Raw genomic sequence first — 21,614 nt, 5'->3', positions numbered from 1 at the left:
TACCGAGGAAATGTATTAAATTTGCCGGTGGGTCGGATCGGCGTTCAAAAAACGCGGCCAGCTTCAATTACCGCGCGTATCGCGGACATTAACAGTCATACGAGAGGCGATATTATACCCGGGCCATCCACGTTAAAACGTGCATCGCGCGCGAAATGTATCGTGAAAACGTCGAACGTTTGTTCTACACGGCGAACCGACATTTCGGCCTCCCCACGCACGATTTTTCGAACGTTTCGTGAGCGGAATATCGAATCTCATTATGCGGTGGTTTCGTGTCCTCGTTCCCTCTGTCGTTGATTTCTTTTTGCCCCCCGCTTTAATCGTTTGCTTTTTCTTTTTTTGGTTAGCTTAGGTTTGGTTAGGTTTGAACGGGAAACGAACGGTTCGTAGCTTGCATAATTTAGCGAATGAGCGGTGTTGTTTGTGGATGGTTGGTGAGTTTGACACCGCCGTTAGCGAAGTTTTGTAGATTTTTTTGTTGGGAGGAATGCTGTGTTTGAGGATGTTTGGGGGATTAATTGTACGGAATTTGGTCCGTTTCTTGAGTCATCGATAATTTACGAAGGTCGTTGGTAGTGAGTGTCAAGCGTGATTGTTAACGTAATTAACGTAATTTAGGTTTGCGCAAATATTGAGAATTACAAGTTTGCCACGTTAATTAACAATTCACCACCACATCAACATTCCACTTATTCCAAGTATACCTAACCTGACCAAAACGTACAGATAAACTAAGTTAAAGCCATCATCGTACAAAATAAATCAGTAACATTTTATCTATCCGAATTAAATAAGAAAAAAAGGGTTAAATCAAAAGCTTCCTAGACGCGGAAAATAAAATATTTCCAAAAAGAAGAGAACCACCGAATAAAACGTTTCCAAAAGGAACAGAAACACCGAAAAGAACCATTTAAACAAGTGTTTCCAAGCGAAAGAGAAAAATGAAGAGAACCACTGACCTGATGTAGTTATCAGGCTGCAGACAGTCGAGCTGTGAGACCGACTTGGTGCTTCCCGTGCCGCCCTGGCCTATGTCCCAGACCTTGACGCATCCCTTGCCGCCGGTGTACACATACTTGGTCGGATTGGAGATCGTGACAGCGCACACGACCTCCCCGTGGCTGAGGGTATTAATTTGCCGCGCATGACGCGGTATCCCTTGTCCGCTGAGCGCATCCGGTGGGAAGGGCACCGGCTGCATCTGGCCCTCGCTCGACACGTGGAAGCTGTACGCGCTGAAATATCGAGAAAAATGCGACTCGTGCGGTGAACACGCGTCTGCCAACCGTCCTCCGCCACACTGGCCTGTTACGCTCGCTGACACGTTCGACGATCCGCGCGGACAACGACCGTTTAACGAAACTGGAGAAGTTAATCGGGCTACACACCGGCACTCGAGTATTCCAAACTTCCACTTTTTCTTCCTTTTTTTTTTTTTTTTTTTTTTTTTTTGAAGTCAGTGTGTGCTCGAGTATGCATAGGTACGCTGGAGTGTAAAAAATAGAACGTGGGAATATTGGAGTATGTTTAATTTTTGAGAATGAAATTTGGTAAAAATTTGGATTTTTGTTTTCTGCGAAATTTAGATTTTCTTGGAATCAGTGTGCGCTTGAGTATACGTAGATATTGCACTCGAATATAAAAAATAGAACGTGGAAATATTGGAGTATATTTAATGTTTGAGAAAGAAATTTGGTAAAAATGTGATAGTGAATAATTGATTACTGTTTTTCGCGAAATTTAGATTTTCTTGAAGTCAGCATACGTATTGCACTCGAATATAAAAAACAGAACGTGGAAATATTGGAGTACATTTAATCTTCGAGAATGAAATTTGATAAAAATACGACATTGGACGATTGATTACCGTTTTTCGCGAAATCTAGATTGAACAGGTTTAGTCTCCTTCTATTTTTCGCGGTAAAGGGAACGGGTTAGCTTCTATTTCGGCGAAATCAACCTGGATACTTTGAAAATATTGATTTTGCCGCGTTTATCAGAACATTTTCCACTACCGCTAATTATGTACATTAGCGTGTTTCGCAAATAGACTTTGTTCCCACACTATGTACACACAACACTACGTGCTCTATCGGGCTTTATCTTGAGCATTAATCTTCCGCGGCATTGACATCTGCTTTAAAATAAAAATATCGATAATGCATCGTATTTTAACAGTCCGTGGCTACAATAAACAACAGGATCGCTGAATTTTCATAGCAAACAGAAGCGTAGATAACAAGCCCTGTGCTGGCAAGCAGACCGAATATCAAACAACGTTAAACCAAAAAAACCGTATTATATCAACGTTCGATCTTCTCGTTCGAATGCAAAACCTGTATTTTTATTGCTTGCCGAACAAATCATTCATATTGTGATGCAAATTTTTTTAAATAAAATATCAACATTCGCGATCATCGTGTTTCCTCCTATATCATTATACACACACACACAACCACCAAAAAAAAAAAGAGAAAAATCACAGACTGTAAAAATTTCCAACACAATTAACGAATAACACAGTAACGAAAAAATTCCGTACGACATAAAAAAAAAAAATAATTGTGCCAAATAAATTCCCCCGTTTAAAAATCCCCATCTAAATATCCACGATAACGCGCTTAATCGAATTATCTTATCGCAGGTGGAATACCGGCGCATTTTTATAATCCCTACGAAAGGCAAACAGCTTCGACTCGATCTCACAGTCACTTAGCCTTCATTCAGGTTAGATTCGTCTCGAAAACTGGTTACGCTTCGTGGATCACGCATCGTCGAATCTACCAGAGATACCATCTGATAATGCTCTCTTGGCGACAAGGTAAACGTGTTACCACTCTCTTGCCACTCTCGTTTCACAATTCTTCTCTTCTTTCCGATCGATTTTCCCTCGCCAGATTCGAATACGAGAAAACTCTGGTACACGTGGTTAGAAACGTGTGCCATATAGTGGCCAATAGTTATACGTTATGCATCAACTGTTAGTCATTAGTCGACGCACGAATGCTCGATCTTCGGATCAAATATTAACCCGTACAGCTTCATTAAGCGATCGCCATAGGTGGGTGGATAGACGTTGATAAGCGGATGAACGACGGGGGTTAGGTTCTACGGGGATCTAGGTTAGGTCTAGGTTAAATTCTACGTCAGGAGAAATTATCCGCTGGTTCTACAGTGGCTTAATATCCGAGGTAGAACTAAGAATTGATTAGTGTAAAGGTCGCACGAATTGTAGAATATTTGTCGAATAATTCGAGGAAGGCTTAGAACGCATTGGTAATTCTGTCTTTGCGTATGAAGTTGAACGTTGTTTTTTAAACGACACGATTTTGATATTTGAAAAAAAATATGTACCTACTCGAAGAATGAATTTTAATAAAAATGATAAATTGACACGTTTGACATGTGTAGCTTTTAAAAAATAATTTGTAACACTTCGTTTAATAGTAGAGCTGTAGATGATGCTAATTAGCGTATCTCGTCACCAGCAATAGCAAAACGAACGGTGACAATTCACGTCTCCCGTGACTAACATTTGAGAAACAAAAAACCCGAATTCACGTCTGACAACGTGTTAAGTTTATAGTCGAGCGGAAGAACGCACAAGGGTTAACACGTTGGCCACCCGGGGCCGGAGATTGTTTCCTCGATAGATCCATCGGTGACCGGAGTGTCTCGAATGTTTAGAACAATTAAAATAAAATGAATATCGTCAACTAAAAATTTCAGACATTATTTTGAATTAAAAAAAAAAGTAATAAAACATACCAAGCATAGTATAACACTTAGGACAATAAAAGATTTTCTTCCGGTCCCCTGAGAGCAAAACATGTAAATCTGGCGTGGCGAGTGAACGTGTTAACCATGATTTATCACCTAACCATCGTGTCCAATGTACACCTCTAAGAATCGAAGCTTTATCCTAGAAATTGCTCGAGTGTACTCACGGTTTGCCTCCGGGTACTCCGACGGATCCCATGGGAGCTCTCATGGCCGCGTGGGGATCGTAGAGCTGTTGGAGCGAAGGTGGTGCTCTAGGCGCCGCGTAGCCATTGTAACCCATCATGTCGACGTGTGGATGCTGGCCAGCTGGTGCCAGATGGTGAGGTGGTGGTCCAGGAGCATAGTGCGGTGGATACGCGCTGGGTACACCGGGAGGTGGCGGACCCTGAAGCAGCTTGGCCGATGCCGATAGTTTCAAACCACCGCCGATCGCGGAACCTGACGTGGGCGTCAATGGTTTGGAGATCGGTGTCGTTGGTTTCTCCCGTTCCTCCATTTTCTTAGCGGAGGGTGTGCTCGCGTTGCTACTTGTTCCGCTTCTCGGCGAATGCGGAGGAACGTCTTTCTTCGTTTGAACACCGGCACCCATGGGTGCAACTTTGTCGAGACCGTTCTCTCGGGGTGACGTTGTGCCGTTTACTACCGGGCTCGTTGGTCCCTCGCTCGCGTCGTCCACAACCAAATCCTGATCGCTCTTTTCACCGTCGCTCTGCAGACACCGTGAAGGGACATCGGGGTTATCGGGTGAATCGTGGAACGGTTATCGAGGGTTGGGGTAATGCACAGTTCTGTTGAATTTGAGTGCTTTAATTAAGCTTCAAAGCTAGTCAAAACACGAACGTACACTTTAGTGACATTATTGGTTTTTTTTTTTTACTTTCACAGTTGTTAAGATAATACAACGAAACTGTGCTCCAAATTTTTATGGGTAACTATAGTCACCGGTAGGATATAGGGAGCGCTCGACAATAAGTGACTATAGTCGCGTTAGTATACAGCAACCGCTCGACGATGGTTAACTATAGTCACTGGTAGAATATAGCGAACGATCAGCAATGGGTGACTATGGACACAGTTAGTATACATGGAGCGCTCGAGAATGAGTGACTATAGTTACCGCTTGAACACAGCGAACGCTCGACGATAGGCGGCTATAGTCACAGTTAGTGTACAATGAGCGCTCGACGATGGGTGACTATAGTTACTACAGTTAGTATACATGGAACGCGAGAGAATGGGTGACTATAGTCACAGTTAGTATGCATGGAACGCGAGAGAATGGGTGACTATAGTCACAGTTAGTAACGAAAGGGGTAAATCCCTCTTTAAAACAATGTCGAGGTGCCCAGAAGGTATTTTATGGACATAGAAACTCTTTTTATTTGTAAGGGACGTGAGTCTTTCTGATGCTTACTCATAAACACTCGATAGTAATTAACGTGTCATAAAGCCACAAGAAACATAAAATTTTGTGAAATTTAACCCCTTAACGCACAGTTTTTTTGAAAAAAACCGGCCAAAAAAAATCAATTTTTTTAATGTAAAAAAAACAAACTTTAGAACATCGACATCCTCAAAGGTTTCCATTTGTTATCACTCCTGATTCAACTTTTCTTTTAGTGGACAATTTCGATATACTGCGCTTTTGTTCCATGGAAAAAGGCTATATTTTATTTTCGAATAAATAAGTATTATAGCTTACAATCCTATGTAAATGATAAATATCAATAACACGATTCTTTTTCTTAGCTTTCACATTGTTATTTTCAATTCTCGAATATATTCGAGTGTGAAAAATTATAGCAGCATCAAATACAACGCCGCTCGAATTATCTCGAGTGTGCACAGTTTGGCCTGTTTAGCGCGCTCGAATTAACTCGAGCGTGCAAGTTAAGGGGTTAATATCCAAAATTGTACATATAATTAACATTACCAAAAACCCTCGTATCCTTTCTTTCACATCTTTGCCTGTTTCAAGAACAAAGTATACAAAAACTCTTACCATATAGAATATATAAAGAAAAGTTCAAATTTTAATATCCAAAATTGTACACTCATGCTGCATAATATCTACTTCTTTAGTCCAATTAAATAAAAAATTCGTTTTTCTCAAAACCAAACAATTTTCTAAAGAAACTAACATAATCACGCAAAGTTAAAAAGCTCGAGAGCTGCATCAGGCTTAGGAAAACCAACAAACGCAGTGGGAACAATAACGCAGCGCAAACACTCACATGACCGATGTCCTTGTCCTGCTCCTTCTTCATCTTCTTGATGTGCATGGGATGGTCATGGTGATTCTGCGAATGATGGGAATGATGCGTCTCCTGCGGTGTTCGCGGACGACTGTATTTATCACCGGGCGATATCGAGCTCCTCTGTAACGTAACGAAAATTACGGTTCTCTCGATGCCCGTGTACACTCCGACATTTCAAATAACCCGCCAAAATACGGTACCGTGTTTCGATCAACTTGTACAAGTTTCTCGATCTGTCACGTCCAACGAATTCCAATGATTAAAAAAAAAAAAAAAGAAAAAGATAGAAAAGACGAAAATCCTTCCTCCTTTATTCGCAATCTACAATCTTACAGTCTAAGTTTGCAGACTTGATCGTTTGTCTATTTAGTGACCGTGACAGATCGTGTCTTTAAATCTCCAAGAAAAAGAAAAGTACGCTTTCGTGTATATTTGTTCAATATCTTTCTCGCGAAGTTTTCGGTTCGTACGAATAATTATACGGGGTTGAGGTAAGTCGATGGAGAAACGAGCGAACGATAGAACTAGACGAAGAAATACATATTGGAAAGTGAACAGAAGTGTAGGTTTACACAGCCGTTAATCTCTGGTTAAATAACAGACAACCGGCGTAGACTGAAACAACGGATTACCCACGTGTTTCCTGCGGTTCGATCAACGTGACAAAACCGTAATTACCCGCGTCGACGGTTATTATCAATTGTCACGCGACCATTCGTGATAATCGATTTCGACTTCGCCTACGCGCCACCCGGACGACAGCGTGGCTCGAATACGTAGATTTCGGTGCTCGTTCGCGGATAAAATCTCTGTTATCCGCGAAACGGAATCGTATATCGCTCATTTTCGATCATTTTCGTAGAGGCCCGACACACCGTTTCACCCTTCCGCGCGTGGAATACGCGCCGAACCTCGACTCAACGAAGAAATCCTTAATACGTAGAGGATATAAAAAAAAACAAGTTAGAACTTGGATATCCAAAATTTTGCAATTCTGAAAATTTAAAATTATTATCTTTCGTGCATGCTGCGTAAGATCTATTTCGAGATGACACTTCAACAAGAGAAGAAGTTCCCCTTTTTAAGTTTCATGTATAATTTTATATATTTTGCAAATGTGTACTTTTCCTCTGTTACGTCAAACGTCTTAATTGTCTTGGAATAATAAAGATCGTATCAGCGAAACAACATCGATAGACTTGCACATCATCCACTCTCGTGTAATTCTTGCGATCCTTATCTGTTCACCGGTGTTGAATTCATCGGGTTCGAATTAACATATGTTCAACAGACACGTTCGCATGTTTAAAAAAGACTCTCGAATCGTTAAATCTCCAACTCTATCAATCTTATCCTACGAAAATCACAAAATTGGAAATCTTACGTTGCAAAAATAATTCTTCGCAGATATATACCACTGACACAGGTGATTTAGAATAATTCTCAAATCGTTAAATCTCCAGCTCGATCAATCTCACCGTACGAAAATTCCAAAATTTTCCTCACAGCAATATCGCCGTAACTCCACATTCTTATCGGGCACGCGACCCTCTCAGGTTCCAGACCACCGTCAAATTCCTACCAAAGATTAATAGAATCCGGGACTGATCACAGTACGCTAAAACCGAAGAAAAAAGTGGGGAAAGTACGATAGAAGGGCGGTTCAGGGCGTCCACGAATAACACGCACGCAGGGAGAAAGAGAATTAAAGGAAGCGGCGCGAGATACCGAAGAGAGAAGCAAAAGGAGAAGAAGAGACGAGTAAAAAAAAGGAGCGATAGAAAAAAGAAAAAAACGAGAGGAAGATGGTTTGGGAAGAGGTTGATAATGATTATAGAGTCGGCACGACGCTTCGAAGAGAGAGAGAGAATGGGACGAGAAGGAGACACAGGGACGAAAAGAACCCGAGGAAACTGCCCGAGGATGGGTCGAATAAGGAGAGAGGAAAATAGAATGGCGAGAGGCAGAATGAGAGGGCGTCGATGGGCGTTTCGCGGTCCCGCGATGATTACAGGCTCGGCAAACCTATAATACACGCTGCTATCTCCCCTTTCCCTCTACTTCTTTATGGGTGCTCCGCTCTTTCCATTATTTTTCTCCCTTTTTTCTCTCTCTCTCTCTCTCTTCCTCTGGTCTCTTTCTTCCTTTCTTTCTCTCTTCTTCCTTTTTGCCTTCGTACTCGTTCCCTCTCCCTTGGTTCTCCTCGCTCTTTCTCCGTCTATCTTGATTCTCCGGTGTTTCCTACACGGTCTGGTTCGGGACCGTTCGCAGAGAAGAAGGTCGTTACTTGCATTTTCTACGGGCGAGCCGTGGTGGCCGGCCGGGCCCTTGGCTACAGAGTCGGGAAGAAAAGTTTCTGGACACGGAACAGAGAGATCGTGGGCCGACTTGATCCCCTAAGCTCGATACAATCGAGAGAGTGTTCGTCTGTAATTACTTTCGTAACTTTAATACTATCCACGTTGAACGGCGCGGACTCGTTTCATTACTCCGTTCGATTTAACCCACTACGGTGTACTCTTTGTTCCTCGCGGGACCTACCGGGAGGGAACTAGCAGTTTCGCAGGGCAAACGGCGTAATATCGTTTCGTTTCATTTTTTTATTTTTGTAATTCCGCCTGTTCTAGTTACTGGTTTGAAAAATTGGTCCACGATCGAGGGAAATTACTATTTCTCGCGCGGAATGAAGTTTGTATTACGTACGCTACTGCTCGAAAGTTTGGCGCATTCATGATTTCAGGAGAAACGAGGTTTCTCTTAAGTGAATCAACTTTTCATCGAAAATCTCATTAAACATGAGATTTATCTTTCCCGAAAAACAATACAAATTTAGCAAAGTCCTCTTTCTTCGTATGACCGCTTCGCATAATTTAATTTCTCAATTATTTCCGGTTTGATATTGCTCCAAGCTTCTAATAAATATTTCCACAGATCTATTTTAAATCTTGGCCATTTCAACAGCTCAATGAGATAATTTTCATTTTACACCACGCTTGTGAAATGCTATTTTACTAAAAAATCTTTCGTCCGAGTAACAAACAATGCTCCAAACTTTTCCACCGCACTGTACCCGCATCTGCTGCTTATCTAACGCAATTCGCAATCACGGTCATCGGACTGTCGCTGTACTCCAAGGTGCGGTGAAGTCATAGACTCACTCCTGCAGTCACATCGAACGAAGTCATTGAAGTGTTGGCTCGAATCCATGCGTTTGTAATCCGACACACTTTTCCTCCATGCTGATAGGAGCATTTGCAAAATGTTTCGGTGTGAACGAAACGAGCAAACTTATCCGAAATCCCTCTGTATATTACCCCGTTTCAATATACTCCACAACCAAAACCCACGTTCCCTCGTTTCAAAACGTTCTCCACCTACTCGACGACACGGTGAACGAAAATCTTCCAGGACTAGGAAAACCAACGACACACACACATACGTGTACGTAATGGAAAAGGGCGGAACGAGAGAGAAAAGTCGAAAGCTGCCGTACTGTACACACACTCTTTTCTTAGTAGCCGCGGTTAGGTACTTTTTCGACGCGGCCTCTTTTCCGTCCACTTTATACCACTCGCGCGTTCGTCGAAAACATAATTGCGCGTACAGTGGGTGCTCGTGAGCGAAGTACGCCGAACCACTCGTTGTACCCTTCACGCGCACGGAAAGTTACACGCGTGTAACGTAGCTGTAATACACGGCGGAGGGAAGGGAGGATGGGTCACGTCGCGAGTGCTCGTGCTTCGAGTGCGTTGTACGTGCGTTAAGCTGCGTATACGCGACGTGTTAGCGCTACGACCACGGATTAGGAATAGCCATCTCGAGAGAGTGTGTGGCATCGTTCACGAGGAAGGCAAACTGTTCACCGCCGATAGTAACGTGACTCACGAGAAGATAAATTAGATTTTTCCGAGTGACAATTGAAAGATAACGACGAATTTCTAGGAGGAATTAATGGGCCATATTTAACAATATATTATAAACAACAGCGTTTTGTTGCATAAACTGGCGAAAGAACGGGAGAAGATAGAGGAATTTTTGTAACGATTCAATTTTCTTCTTATCTCTTTGTATCTATCATTTTCTATCGGAATTGATTCACATCCTTTCCAGATAGAATTGTCTGCGAGAGATTAATTAAAACGCGATTTTTCTGTGCTCCATGTTGAGAGATAGTCGCGAAGGAGAGTGGAGAAATACTGGTGACTGTATATAAACGTGAGCGTGATGTGAGAAATATGAATGTCGGTAAGTACGACTTCTCATTGTGGATTATTCGTTTTTTTTTTTTTTTTATTCATTCGCGTGACATTTCGCTTCCTCGTCAGTAGTTTTCCGTAAAGATTATACGAATGAATGTACATTTTCTTTTTCGCACTGTATAATTTCACTTGCGGAAAAAGTATGCGCTACATGCATGCGATTACGTAGGCTCGCGTGCGAAGAGACAAAAGAATTTGTTAGTAAAGCGTGTCATGATGCGCGCGTAACACCTATACCCGTCGTATTATTAAACGCCAGGTTGACTCAGGAACATTCTCATAAATAATCAGAACGCGGATCAAATATTTCCGTCAATTTATTTTCACGTTCGAAAAGGAACGAAAGGAACTTCTTTTCAACGTAGCTACGTGTATATACATATGTGCGTACATATACGCGGGCGGTGGTAGTCATAAATTCAGTAACAGAGACGCGGGATGTTGAAGCAATTTTAATCGTTGAAAATACAGAGACGATTTTTGCCCTGCATTCGTTCGTTCGTTCGTTCGTTCGTTCGACTCGCTTCAATTGGATTTATTTATCTACGTCATTAAATCCTTTCGAAATTTCAGACGGAAACAGCGGCGAGAACGGATAAGCGGTAAAAAATGCCCATCCGCTCGCATATTTATTTATTTATGCGATAGATCGTACGTAGAAGTTCGACGGATAATCCGATTGTTAACTCGACATTTCGATAAATGATTTGTCTGCGTTTCAGGGGAGAAATATTTACCGGAGTGAAAATATGGAACCGTAAATCTCCGCGCATATTATTGTTTCATCCGCGATAAAACAGCGACGCTGACATAATTTCATTTGCGTAGTAAACCTTAATTACGACACGTGAAAAATAAAGCGCGTCCCATCCCTTTTTCTCCTTCTCTCTCCCTCGCTGACGCTCGAAAATTCTAACAAAGAGCAGCACCACGCCGCCGCCTCTTCAGCGTGCATTAATAATTTCATTCGAAACGACGACGTTACCGTTGTGCGTGATTTCTGCGTCGCTACACGCGTCAACCATCCCGTAAGTTATTCGTTAAAAAGCGACAACGGCGAGAAACGGGGGATTGAGACACGGTGTAACGAGAAATAAACTTCGAAAGGGGGAGAACACTTTCGATTGGCAACTGTGCGAGGATGTTTTCCGAAAGATGGGCGAAGATTGCGATACGGTCGATGCGTAAGGGTGAAACTCTGAACGAGAATGATCGTGAGTGACGTGAAAAGAGAATCGAACAGTTCCGGAAATGAAAATTCGTTCAGGTGGCCAAGACGCGTTGGAAAAATCAACCGAAGCTAATCAGACGACGTGTTCGATCGAAAATTCCAAGCCCCGAGAAATCCCCAAAAAAAATTTCCACCCACGCGTTCTCTTTAACATAAAATTCGTTCGAAAACTCGTAGATACCCCACCCCGGTCGCGGTTCGCTACATTCGAAATAAACGCTCGACAGATAGTGAAAAAACGAACAAAAGAAACAAACAAACAGTGGGAGAGAGAGAGGAATAACAGAGAAAGAAGAGAGCAAAAACCAAAAACAAAAAAAAATAGAATGATCCGGTAGACAAAAAATAGAACGAAATATTTTCTACTCACGTGTCTCTCCTCGGTCGAGCTGAGACCTGTAACGAGACAAACGCAAACAGTCGTCAGTCAAAAGCCGTGCGGAAAGTTTTCACGGAAAAAAATCATTTTCATGCATGACGTTGGCCTCACCCAAAAAAATAAAGAGAAAAATACAAAAAAAAAAAAACAGAAAGAAAACTGGAAAGAACGGATACAGGGGATGATAGAAGGTTCAGAGCGAGGTGGAGGGTGAGCAGGTGAACGAGAAAAAAAATTGTCGAAATCCCGGCCACCGCGCGTCGATAAAATGTTAATAACGTGACCATAAAAGAGAGACACAACAGGGAGTGTGAGCTCCACACAGAAACACACAGTGTGAACTATGGGGAGGATGAGCTATACACATATATAGGCGCAAAGTGTGCGTGAGTGTGTGTGTGCAGTGTGGCGCGGATAGTGGAAGCGCGAGCGGCGCCCGTATAAATGATCTTCATGCATATTTATGCGCTTTTCGCTCAAAACCGCCGGTGTCCGCTAACAGGGTGACGCAAACACGCTCACCCCCGCCGAAAGCGGATACCCGAAAAGCGCTTTGAAAATTTCCAGTCGAGCGGGTCGAGCCGCACACCGCGCCGCGCCGCACGCCTCCGCCGCCATGTCGGCTACATATTTTTTTTTTTTCAACCCCTCCCCGTATACCCTCCTCGCCAACCCTTTACCCCTACGATGTCGACTGTCCCGTGGCTCCACAGAGAGATCCCCCGCGTTTTCGATGCACACATAAATACATACATATACCACCCCCCCCTATACACGTACGTACACACACATATGTGTATATATATATGTATAAGCATACACTCTCTTCCCTTTTTTTCTCTTTTTTTTTCTGCCAGGGAGTATCGCAAAAGCGGGATCAAACGGATGATGGTGACAAAAAGAGGAAAAATCCCCCCACCGGTGGTCTGGACTGTGCCTCGCAAACGCGAAACTCTCTCTCTCTCTCTCTCTCTCTCGCGAGCGGAGAGAACAAACGAGCGAGTGCGCATGCGCAGGTGCGATTCGTTATATGACGGGCGCGGCAACCACCGCGCCTCGCCACTCGAACGTGACCAAAGGCCGGAATTTCGTTAATTTCTTTTCCCGCCGCGCTGCCCACAGAGGTGGCAATTAAAATCGTGTGAAAGGGCGGAAGGTATGCGTATAACGAGTATTCCGGGGTTTTACGATTCCCGTGGACCGGACCCAATAGCGAGGAATTCGATCGTGAAGGGAAAAGGGTGTGGAAAGAGAGAGGAGAAATGGGGAGAGCTTGGTAACGCCACCCTGTACCGGTCTTTTGTGGTTTTTTGGAATTGCTACCGAGTGAACGCGAATGTAATGCGTTGTAAGAGGAAGCGTGGAAATTAACCGGCGCTAATTTGATTCCGGGGTTTGAACCCAGCCTTGATAATAGGCGACTTTGGTATGCGGTCCTAAGATTGGAAGCAATCTGAAGAGATTTTCCTTTTTTCTGAGAAACTTTGATTTCGTAGGCGGAGTGTAATTGTACTAGGGTGGATTGGAAAGTTCGCGGGCTAAGTATGAAGGATCGTTGCCAAGTGCTGGTAATTTTTACCATACGATATGCAATTAATTGTGTACTAATGTATACAGTTTCGTGGTTCCGTCGTTATTTTTCTCTCTTTTACAGCTAGTGAAGTACAGGTACTTGCAGTAGATAGAGCATCCAATACCCGAAGATAAAGGACCTCACTTCAAAGATCATTCAAGGACCTTGCAAAAATTATTCCAAGTCCTTGTGAAAATCATTCAAGGTCCTTGCGGTGAGGTCCTTCGTCACCAGGTACTGGATCATTTCTCACTTCTACTCGTCTCTTCTCCGTCGCTGTAAACACCTCTACCTCACCAGCTGTAAAAGAGAGAAAAATAACGACGGAGCCACGAAACTTCGTACGTCTGTACGCAAATGATCACAGATTACACGGTACAAATTGCAAGCACCTAAAAACTGCGCTTTCATACTTAAACCGCGAACTTTTCAATCCACCCCCGTATTATGTCACAGTTAACCCTTTAACGCTAGGTATATGTTGTACCAGTTAAGACGCGTGATCGTTTCTAAAAATGATATCTCGTTTTTTCTTTTTTCATTCATCCAACGAATAAAAACTTTTTATTAGAAGGAATATGTATATATTTCGCGTCTGACGTATTTCAGCTAAGGTTTACCGTCGTTCTATTACTCGTCGAATTTTCACGTAGCAAGAGTGAGTCTTTGCGCAAACAAGCGGGATATTTATCTTGTTATTGTTACTGTCATTTACCACGGGTTCCTGCTTTTCTTGCCAAGGAGTTCTAGTAATATTTGTTTAGGACGTTGATTATTTTCTCTCAACGTTCAACCTCCGAAAATACATTATCGAAAAAGCTTGTTGTATATATACGTATATACATATATATACTTGTTGCGCGAAGAAAAAAAAAATAAAAAAGGAAACGTTGAAAATCAGCTGTTAAAACGGTCAAAGGGTTAGAAGAAAAGAAAAATTAATAGGAAGAAACTGTTACAAAGGGAAAGAAAATATCGTAGAAAAGGCAACCGAGAGAAGAAAAGAGAGAAGAGAAAAAAAGAAGGAAGGGTGAAATACTCACCGCCATTGCTCTTTAAATCATCGGGTTGGCCACGATGCAGTTCCGGTTTACTTAGCATCGACAGCGGATGAGCTGCTGTTGTGCCGGGTGCTGTGGCTGCCCCCGGCGTTAGGCCGAGACCAAGAAGAGCAGAGGAGGCGGAAGTCGGCACCGGAAGTCCAGCAGCTGGTCCTAGTCCCGGAAGTCCGGGTAGCCCTGGATGAGCGCCTAAAGCCGTCCCCGGTGGCAGTTGTTGAGCATGCATTTGCTGCAGCAGTCTTGATATATCAGGTCTCTGTTGCTGCAACATACGAAAATACTACTATCAACAATGCTCATCCTCTAGTTTAGGAGATTGAGATAGGAATAAATAACGGATATCTCTAACATAATTTCATTTCAACGTTGAAAATTTTGGAACGTTTCGAGGTAGCTTGTACATTTGTGGAATAATTTGCAAAATTTCAGATTATACTTGGGCGGGGTAGGTTTCGGATATTTATAATTTAAGATTAATTTCGAGTCGAAATTTTCCGTCGAAATGTTTCGTTTATCGCGTATTATTATCGCATCGTTTAAAGTAGCCCAAAAATCACAGTGGGAATCCTTTGAGGAACAACAATATGTACACACGTTAATTACAATGCACTAATTATAAAACAATGCACCATATTTCTACAACGTGTTCAAATTAACCCGTTGATTTATAACGCCCGGTGAATTATGGTCTTTCCGAAATCGCAATAGCAATACAGATTATGTATGCATGAATTTTAACGTAACATAATATCGAAACATAGTTATCTACGTATAATGCACAGCATCTTTGTCGTTTAACGTGAGTTTGACACGTTCGAACGATTAATTCTAGTGCACGGACATTGCTGAATTCGGAAGGCAACAGGTTAAACGTTTACAGGGAAAGGAGAACGCGAACATCTCGATTAAATCGATCTACCAAGAAACTACACCCGACGATAAACAGGATAACTCTAAAATTCCAACGAACAACTCAAGGTTTAGACGAAACACAACGTCGATGCTAATTACTCGAACCGCAAGACCACATAACTCCACGATCCCTTCTCCCCAGGGTACATTTCCTTACACCTCCGTAGTCAGGATGAAATGTCATCCCGAAGCAAGGGCAAACCTGACGTCATACGTTCGGTCACAGAGCAAGGGGTGAAAACGAATCCATACTCGAGGACCCTTCGGCAAAGACCGATGGTCACGAGGCCTCTAAAGCTGTTCCATAAGAAGCAACGAAAAGAAAAAGGAAAGGGGGATGAATCCATCGTTACAAATACACCCGAAGAATGTCAACGAAGCGAGAGAGAGAGAGAAGGAAATCGACCAAGACAGAGAAGAAGGGAATTAGAAGGGGAGAGAAATCCAGCGTAAGATCAAGAGGGGATAACAGAGGCCGGTAAACTCGTTACGTGTGCGAATCATGCTTATCGTGGATTTCACTTAGGTATTTAGGGTCGGGCAACGAAAGGAGAGAAAGAGAAGTAGGGAAGGAAGGTAACACACGATTCTCTTGGAACGAGGGTCGGTGGTCGCACCACAGAGGGTGGATTATGCGAAATAACCCCTCTCGGGGTACGCGCCGATTGTGTACGATAGTTATTTTCCTGGACTGTGTCGCTGAATGGGCCAAGGGAGAGACGAGGGATCGTGGCGAACCTGTGTGTGTGTGTGTGTATACGGCTCGCATGGTCTTCCCCGCAGCACAGTTTACCCCCTAGGGACGTATTTGCGCCGCCCTACGCACGTGTACCTACTCCACGGATGTAGCTTGCAATTTGCCTTGCGGCCACTCGACTTCCGGCGAGGGGCTTTTGACGCGCAACAACTTTTTCTATGCGAGGCCCGTTCGACGAACGACCATCACGAGGGACCCCGAGAGTATACGAGACGGCCAACGTAGGAGGAGGACGAGGAGGACCTCGTTGACGTTCATTTTTCAGGGGTATCGATTTTTTAAGACACGCCTCGCGGAACGTCGCTTTTTTTTTTCAGCGTCGCGAGACCCTTTCATCGACGGGGGTTGGTGGTAAGTGGCGTGTCGCAGACGGTGTTTTACGGAATATTTCGGATGGAGAATCTCTTTCGGGTATCTTTGAGGATAATTTGAAAGAAACGGAATGGATTAATGTGCAGGAGGTAAGTGGAACAGTAGGTCAAGAAGAGAATTTTGGTCTGGACTGTACTATAATTAAACGTTTCGAATGAACATACTTCAGACGTTCCGATCTTTCGTAAATTGACACATTGTGATAGAAGATTTATTTCACTCGAGATATGTACGTTTACACAGGAGGATATTTTAGTTGTCGCTAAATCAATGTTTTTCTACAGAAAGACCGGCCAAGAGGTTTATTATTAAGGAAAACAACCGACGGCTAAATAATTTTTATCAAACTCCAAAGATAATATTCGACAGAAATACATTTTATATAAATGTGTTTCGATTAACTCTATCGTCTCCGTTGAAACGTGTCTCGCGACAACAGCGACTACGTAACCGCTCGGAACGTGTGCATTATTAAGAATCTTTTTTTTAATTACTCCGAAAGAATTCACAGTCACTCGGTCGTTACGGCGATCTTCCTCCTGTTTCCTCTAATTCCGATAACTTCCGTTACACAAATTTCCATTTTTCCTCACATCGAACGCACTCAGTTTCACATATGTAACAAAAAAAAAAACTCTTCAATCACATTTCAACCCTCTACCACTCCCATATACTATCCTCTAAACAAAGATAAAAGCCAGTTACACCACTCTTCCCCATCTCACCAAGCGTACCCAACAACAAAAAACAAAAAAAAAAGAAGCAAGGAACGTCCAATTTGATTCGTCGAACAAGCAATAATCGTGTAACGTTCTCCCATCAACAAGGTCTACAGGAAACGCATCGACAGTCCCGGTTATTTTCATCGGAAATCGCGTTCCCCGCCTACGCAATTATTCCATCCCCCTGGTGTAACGAGCCTCGCGATGGTGGCGGTCACGATGCAGAGAGAGAGAGAGAAGAAAAAAACCGAACGTTCTGACCAAGTACCTACGCGTTCGCGATAAATAAGCGGTATACAGGTCGAAAATCGGGCGGAAGGGGAGAGGCACGAGCCCCGGCGGTATTCAATTCGCGTTCGAGGCAACGGGAGGCCGTTGTCGTTCGTGCAGCACGCGGCAAACGAAACGTAATAGTCCCAAACGAGGTTTAACGCGGCGTGAATAATACGCGGAAGGGGAGGGCACATGCAGGCAGTATGAGGGGTGGATCGGTACGTCCAGCAGCATCGCGCGTTGCCCGAGGTGCGACTCGTCCATACCTGTGCGTTTAAATACGTGTCAGAGAATACCCTGTGCGCCGGTACAAATGCACCCCTCTAGCTGGCTGGCTTGGCTGGCTGGCTGGCTGTTCTGTGTGGCAATCTCTGTCTGTGCGTGGATAGGGGGGAGGGTTGCGATGATGGTAGGAGCACGTTCAAGAGAGGAAGAAGAAGGAGGGAAACGAGAGGGTGAAACAGAGAGGTCCAATCAGATACAGAGGAGACAGGGGGATGAAGGGAGTGAGAGAGAGAGAGAGAGGAGAATTGCGTTCCAGCGTACAGTGTTATTAAACGAAATATTGATTCAACCCCTGTTTACCGAGTAATACATATTCATGGGGGTTGGCGCTTATGTCTATTTGCCTCCGTCGTCCCTTCAGCCTTTAGCCCCTCCTGTTACGCTCTATCTCTGTTTCTCTTTTCCTCTCTGGTTCGTTCGTTCGTTCGTTGCGTTGCGTTCGTTGGGTTTTGCTATACGCCTTCGTTCTATATGCGTCTTTCTCTCGTCTGTTTCTATGCACGTTTCGTCTCCTCGTCTTTATTTAGCATTTCGAACCCTAGGATGAAGAGTACTCAAGAGAGAGATAGAGAGAGAGAGAGAGAGAGAGAGAGAGAGAGAGAGAGAGAGAGCTAACAGAATGTCCCCCTCTTCTGGTAGATCTACGTGCATCGTATATAGTATGCAGGAACGAGAAGTGCATGTGCACGTGTCACACTGCCGGCTTCACCTTGTACCCCACCGGCCGCGCGAGGAGTGCACGCACTGATTATGTCCCCACATGCCGATGACGCGTATTACGCAACTGCAGATTGCGGTTTGTGTCACGACCTCGATCGGACGATTTGTAGCGGTCAGGCCAGCGCTCGTTAAATCGAGGACGACGGAGTGGGACTAGTTTGATTTTGTACGCGACTATTGGGATGGATAATGAGCATGTCTGTCTGTTTCTCTTTTTTTTTTTTCATTGATCGATCTTTTTTTTCTTTTGTGAATGGTTTAGATGATTGGTAACGTTGAACTGGAACGATGGCTAGGATGATGTTGAAATCAGATGAAGTAATTATTCGGAATAATTCTACACAAACATTGGTGGGGAAAAAAAGAAGTATTTGTAAAAACATTTCATTATAGGTTTACACAATACGTGAAAAAAAATTTGATAAGCGAAATTTGCATTAATTGCCGTTCTCGAGTGGTTACGAAAGTATTTTCAACCCAGAAGAAGTTGTCTTCCTTTTTCGCCAAGAAACTCGACGTATTAAATAGTATCTTGCAGTCGTAAACACAGGAACAATATCGAGGCTTGTATCTCTTATAATCCATTGAATTACAACCATCTCGTTTATTTCTTTGATATGTGCCGTTAAATATTCCCAGTATCAATCAGATAACTACCAATTAATTTTTTTCACTGGTCACGTTAATGGACGGAGAGAGAGAGAGGGAGAGAGAAAAGAGAATCACGATATCCATGTCGAAACACTATCTTTGCCCCGGCATGAAACCGGCATTTTTCCCCGTTTCGCTGAAATTTCAAAACCAACCCGAGACTTGAATTACCACGTCACGCAAAACAAATAGAAAAAGAAAAAAGAAAGAAAATGTTCAGTTTATCGATGCTTTTTAACGCGCCTCGTGTTCCCCGTGCGTCGCACGCGTGCAGGAAGAATAATTCAAGCGTGGCCAGGGTGCGACGAGAGAGAGAGTCGTGTGCATTCGTTTAGGCCATCGACGAGGAGAGAGACCACGGAATTATTCAAGTCGTGCACGCGAGAACCAACTCGGAACTCAATTATACGTGCCGCGGCGGTCGAATGCCAATTTCACCGTCGACTGTGTGTACGCGCTACCAGGGCCCCATAGTGTCCGCCCCATGAGTATGAGAAAAACGTTCTCCACCGGAAGTCCGTCGTACGAGACACTGTTTGACGAAGAAACGCGTCGTTTCTTCACCCCATCTTCATCCTTTGGTATACATGTACGAGAACACACGATCATGCTCGGATTCGGCGTCGGTCTATTATGTAAATTCAAGCAAAGGTTGATGAGCGAACGAATCTCTCGGTGTCGTAAAAAAGTCTTTAAGTGGAAGCTGCGCCGCGATGGTGCTTGCGACTCGTCAGGGTCAGGTAATGGATACACGAGGATGATTCACCCGACTTAACGACCTTAAATTACCCGCTCAGCCGAATAAGCGGCTGGTCGCGTGTAAAACTGCTCGATGGTTTGCCCGGTGCAATAGGTTTTTGCCTTGTGTGCACCACTTTCCTTTCCTTTTTTCTCCCTTTCTTTCTTTCTTTTCGCCCCGAAATATAGAGGTCATGCTCGGGCTTCTAAGTGCAACATGCGATATTTCGCTTTGGAACGGCCGGATCGTATGAGAGTGGGTGGTGTGGGGTTGAAATGAAAAAGGTGTACGAAAGAAACGTGTTTGGTGGCGGTGGTGGAAAGTTGAGTTGGGTTGTCAAGGGTCGGAGATGGTTATATTTTATAGTATGAAATAGACTATTAGAGAACAGAAATAAATTAAATTCTTTTTGAGGACGAACTTTTTAATATAAAAACGTATTTTAAGTACAAAAAAGCGTCAGTTCGAAAAAAAAATTCAGAACTGTAGAATAACCAACAGAATAAATTTACCAATTACCACCGACGAAAAGTCGGGCTTTTTTTATTATTTTTATTTTTTGTTTCTTTTTCACGAAGAATAGTCCCCCCACGTGTTACGATGAAAGTAATTTTAACGAGGCCCCCAGGCACGTCGTAACGAACGATTTATGAAGTTAATAAAACTTATTTCAAGCTGCCTCTCTTCGAATCGCCACGGTTATTGGACTCGCACAACGTTCTTCCAACTGGCAGCTTCGATTGGCAAACGACTGCTAACCTTTTTTCTCAACGGAGAAATACGCGTAATTTCCATGATGCACCTGTTGCGACATCCTGATGCTGACACACACCGACCGCCGATCGAAACGGCCGCACTCGTTCCTTCCCTCCTTCGAAAATTAGTCAATTACAGAGCATGATGCACACTTACCCCAATTATGGAGTTCAGCTCCGTCATCGTGACCTGTTTTGCCCTGTCAACAGCGGTGGCGACCTGCTGTTGATGTTCTTGTGACAGGAAGGGCAAAATCTGTGCGATGATTGCGTTCAGTCTCTTCGATATTTCGGCCTGCAGCAACAACAACAGAAAGAAAAAAAATACCAACCGCGATTTAGTTTTCGTCAACGTTCTGAGGATGATATTTGTGGCGTGGGCGAAAGAACGATGTCGCGGTTGTTCCCTTTTCGTTTATCTTTTTCTTTCTTTCTTAACTTGGCACAGTGGGTGATCGGTCGACGCGTGAGAGCACACCACGAAAGTTAAAGCTAAGCGCCGATAACAAAGTGCACGCGAGAAGAGGGAAAGAAGCTTTTATTTTCCTTTCGATGGAGCAACATATGCCTTCCAGCTGTCCACGAAAGATCGAAAATATTTCTTCGGGGTGCGGCGGCTCTTTTCGTTAAGCGAAGTGTTTAAACCGTGGACACTTTTAACGAGCGGGGTAAAATTAGACGGTGTAGAAGAAAGAACGAAGGAACACCTCTGCTGTGAAATTACACCTAATTTGTTCCTACGGAAATTGATGCTTCTTGAAGTTTTACGTTTAATTTAGATTACGTTATTTTTTCTGAATTTCCTTTCCCTCTTCTTCTGAAACGTAGAAGCGTATACCACTGACGCGAGCAAAAGTATTTCTCTGAAACGTAGAAGCCGT

At 43.5% G+C, this 21,614-nt stretch overlaps 1 protein-coding gene across 1 annotated transcript in view; it reads right to left on the bottom strand.

Moving 5' to 3' along the window:
• The window catches only part of LOC108578734 (protein groucho-like), a 63,773-nt gene that overhangs the window by 3,925 nt on the left and 38,234 nt on the right, over positions 1-21,614 (bottom strand). Inside the window, exons 5-10 of the mRNA XM_017942111.1 lie at positions 20,891-21,028; positions 14,530-14,809; positions 11,905-11,930; positions 6,021-6,164; positions 3,951-4,495; positions 963-1,238 (exon numbers count right to left, since the gene is read on the bottom strand). Coding sequence (XP_017797600.1) covers positions 963-1,238; positions 3,951-4,495; positions 6,021-6,164; positions 11,905-11,930; positions 14,530-14,809; positions 20,891-21,028 — 1,409 coding nt within the window. The remainder of the gene's footprint in view (positions 1-962; positions 1,239-3,950; positions 4,496-6,020; positions 6,165-11,904; positions 11,931-14,529; positions 14,810-20,890; positions 21,029-21,614) is intronic.

The sequence above is a fragment of the Habropoda laboriosa genome, unplaced genomic scaffold (genome assembly GCF_001263275.1).
Source record: "Habropoda laboriosa isolate 0110345459 unplaced genomic scaffold, ASM126327v1 scaffold28, whole genome shotgun sequence".
NCBI classification, from domain to species: Eukaryota; Metazoa; Arthropoda; class Insecta; order Hymenoptera; family Apidae; genus Habropoda; species Habropoda laboriosa.
This window is presented reverse-complemented; position numbering and strand designations above follow the sequence as displayed.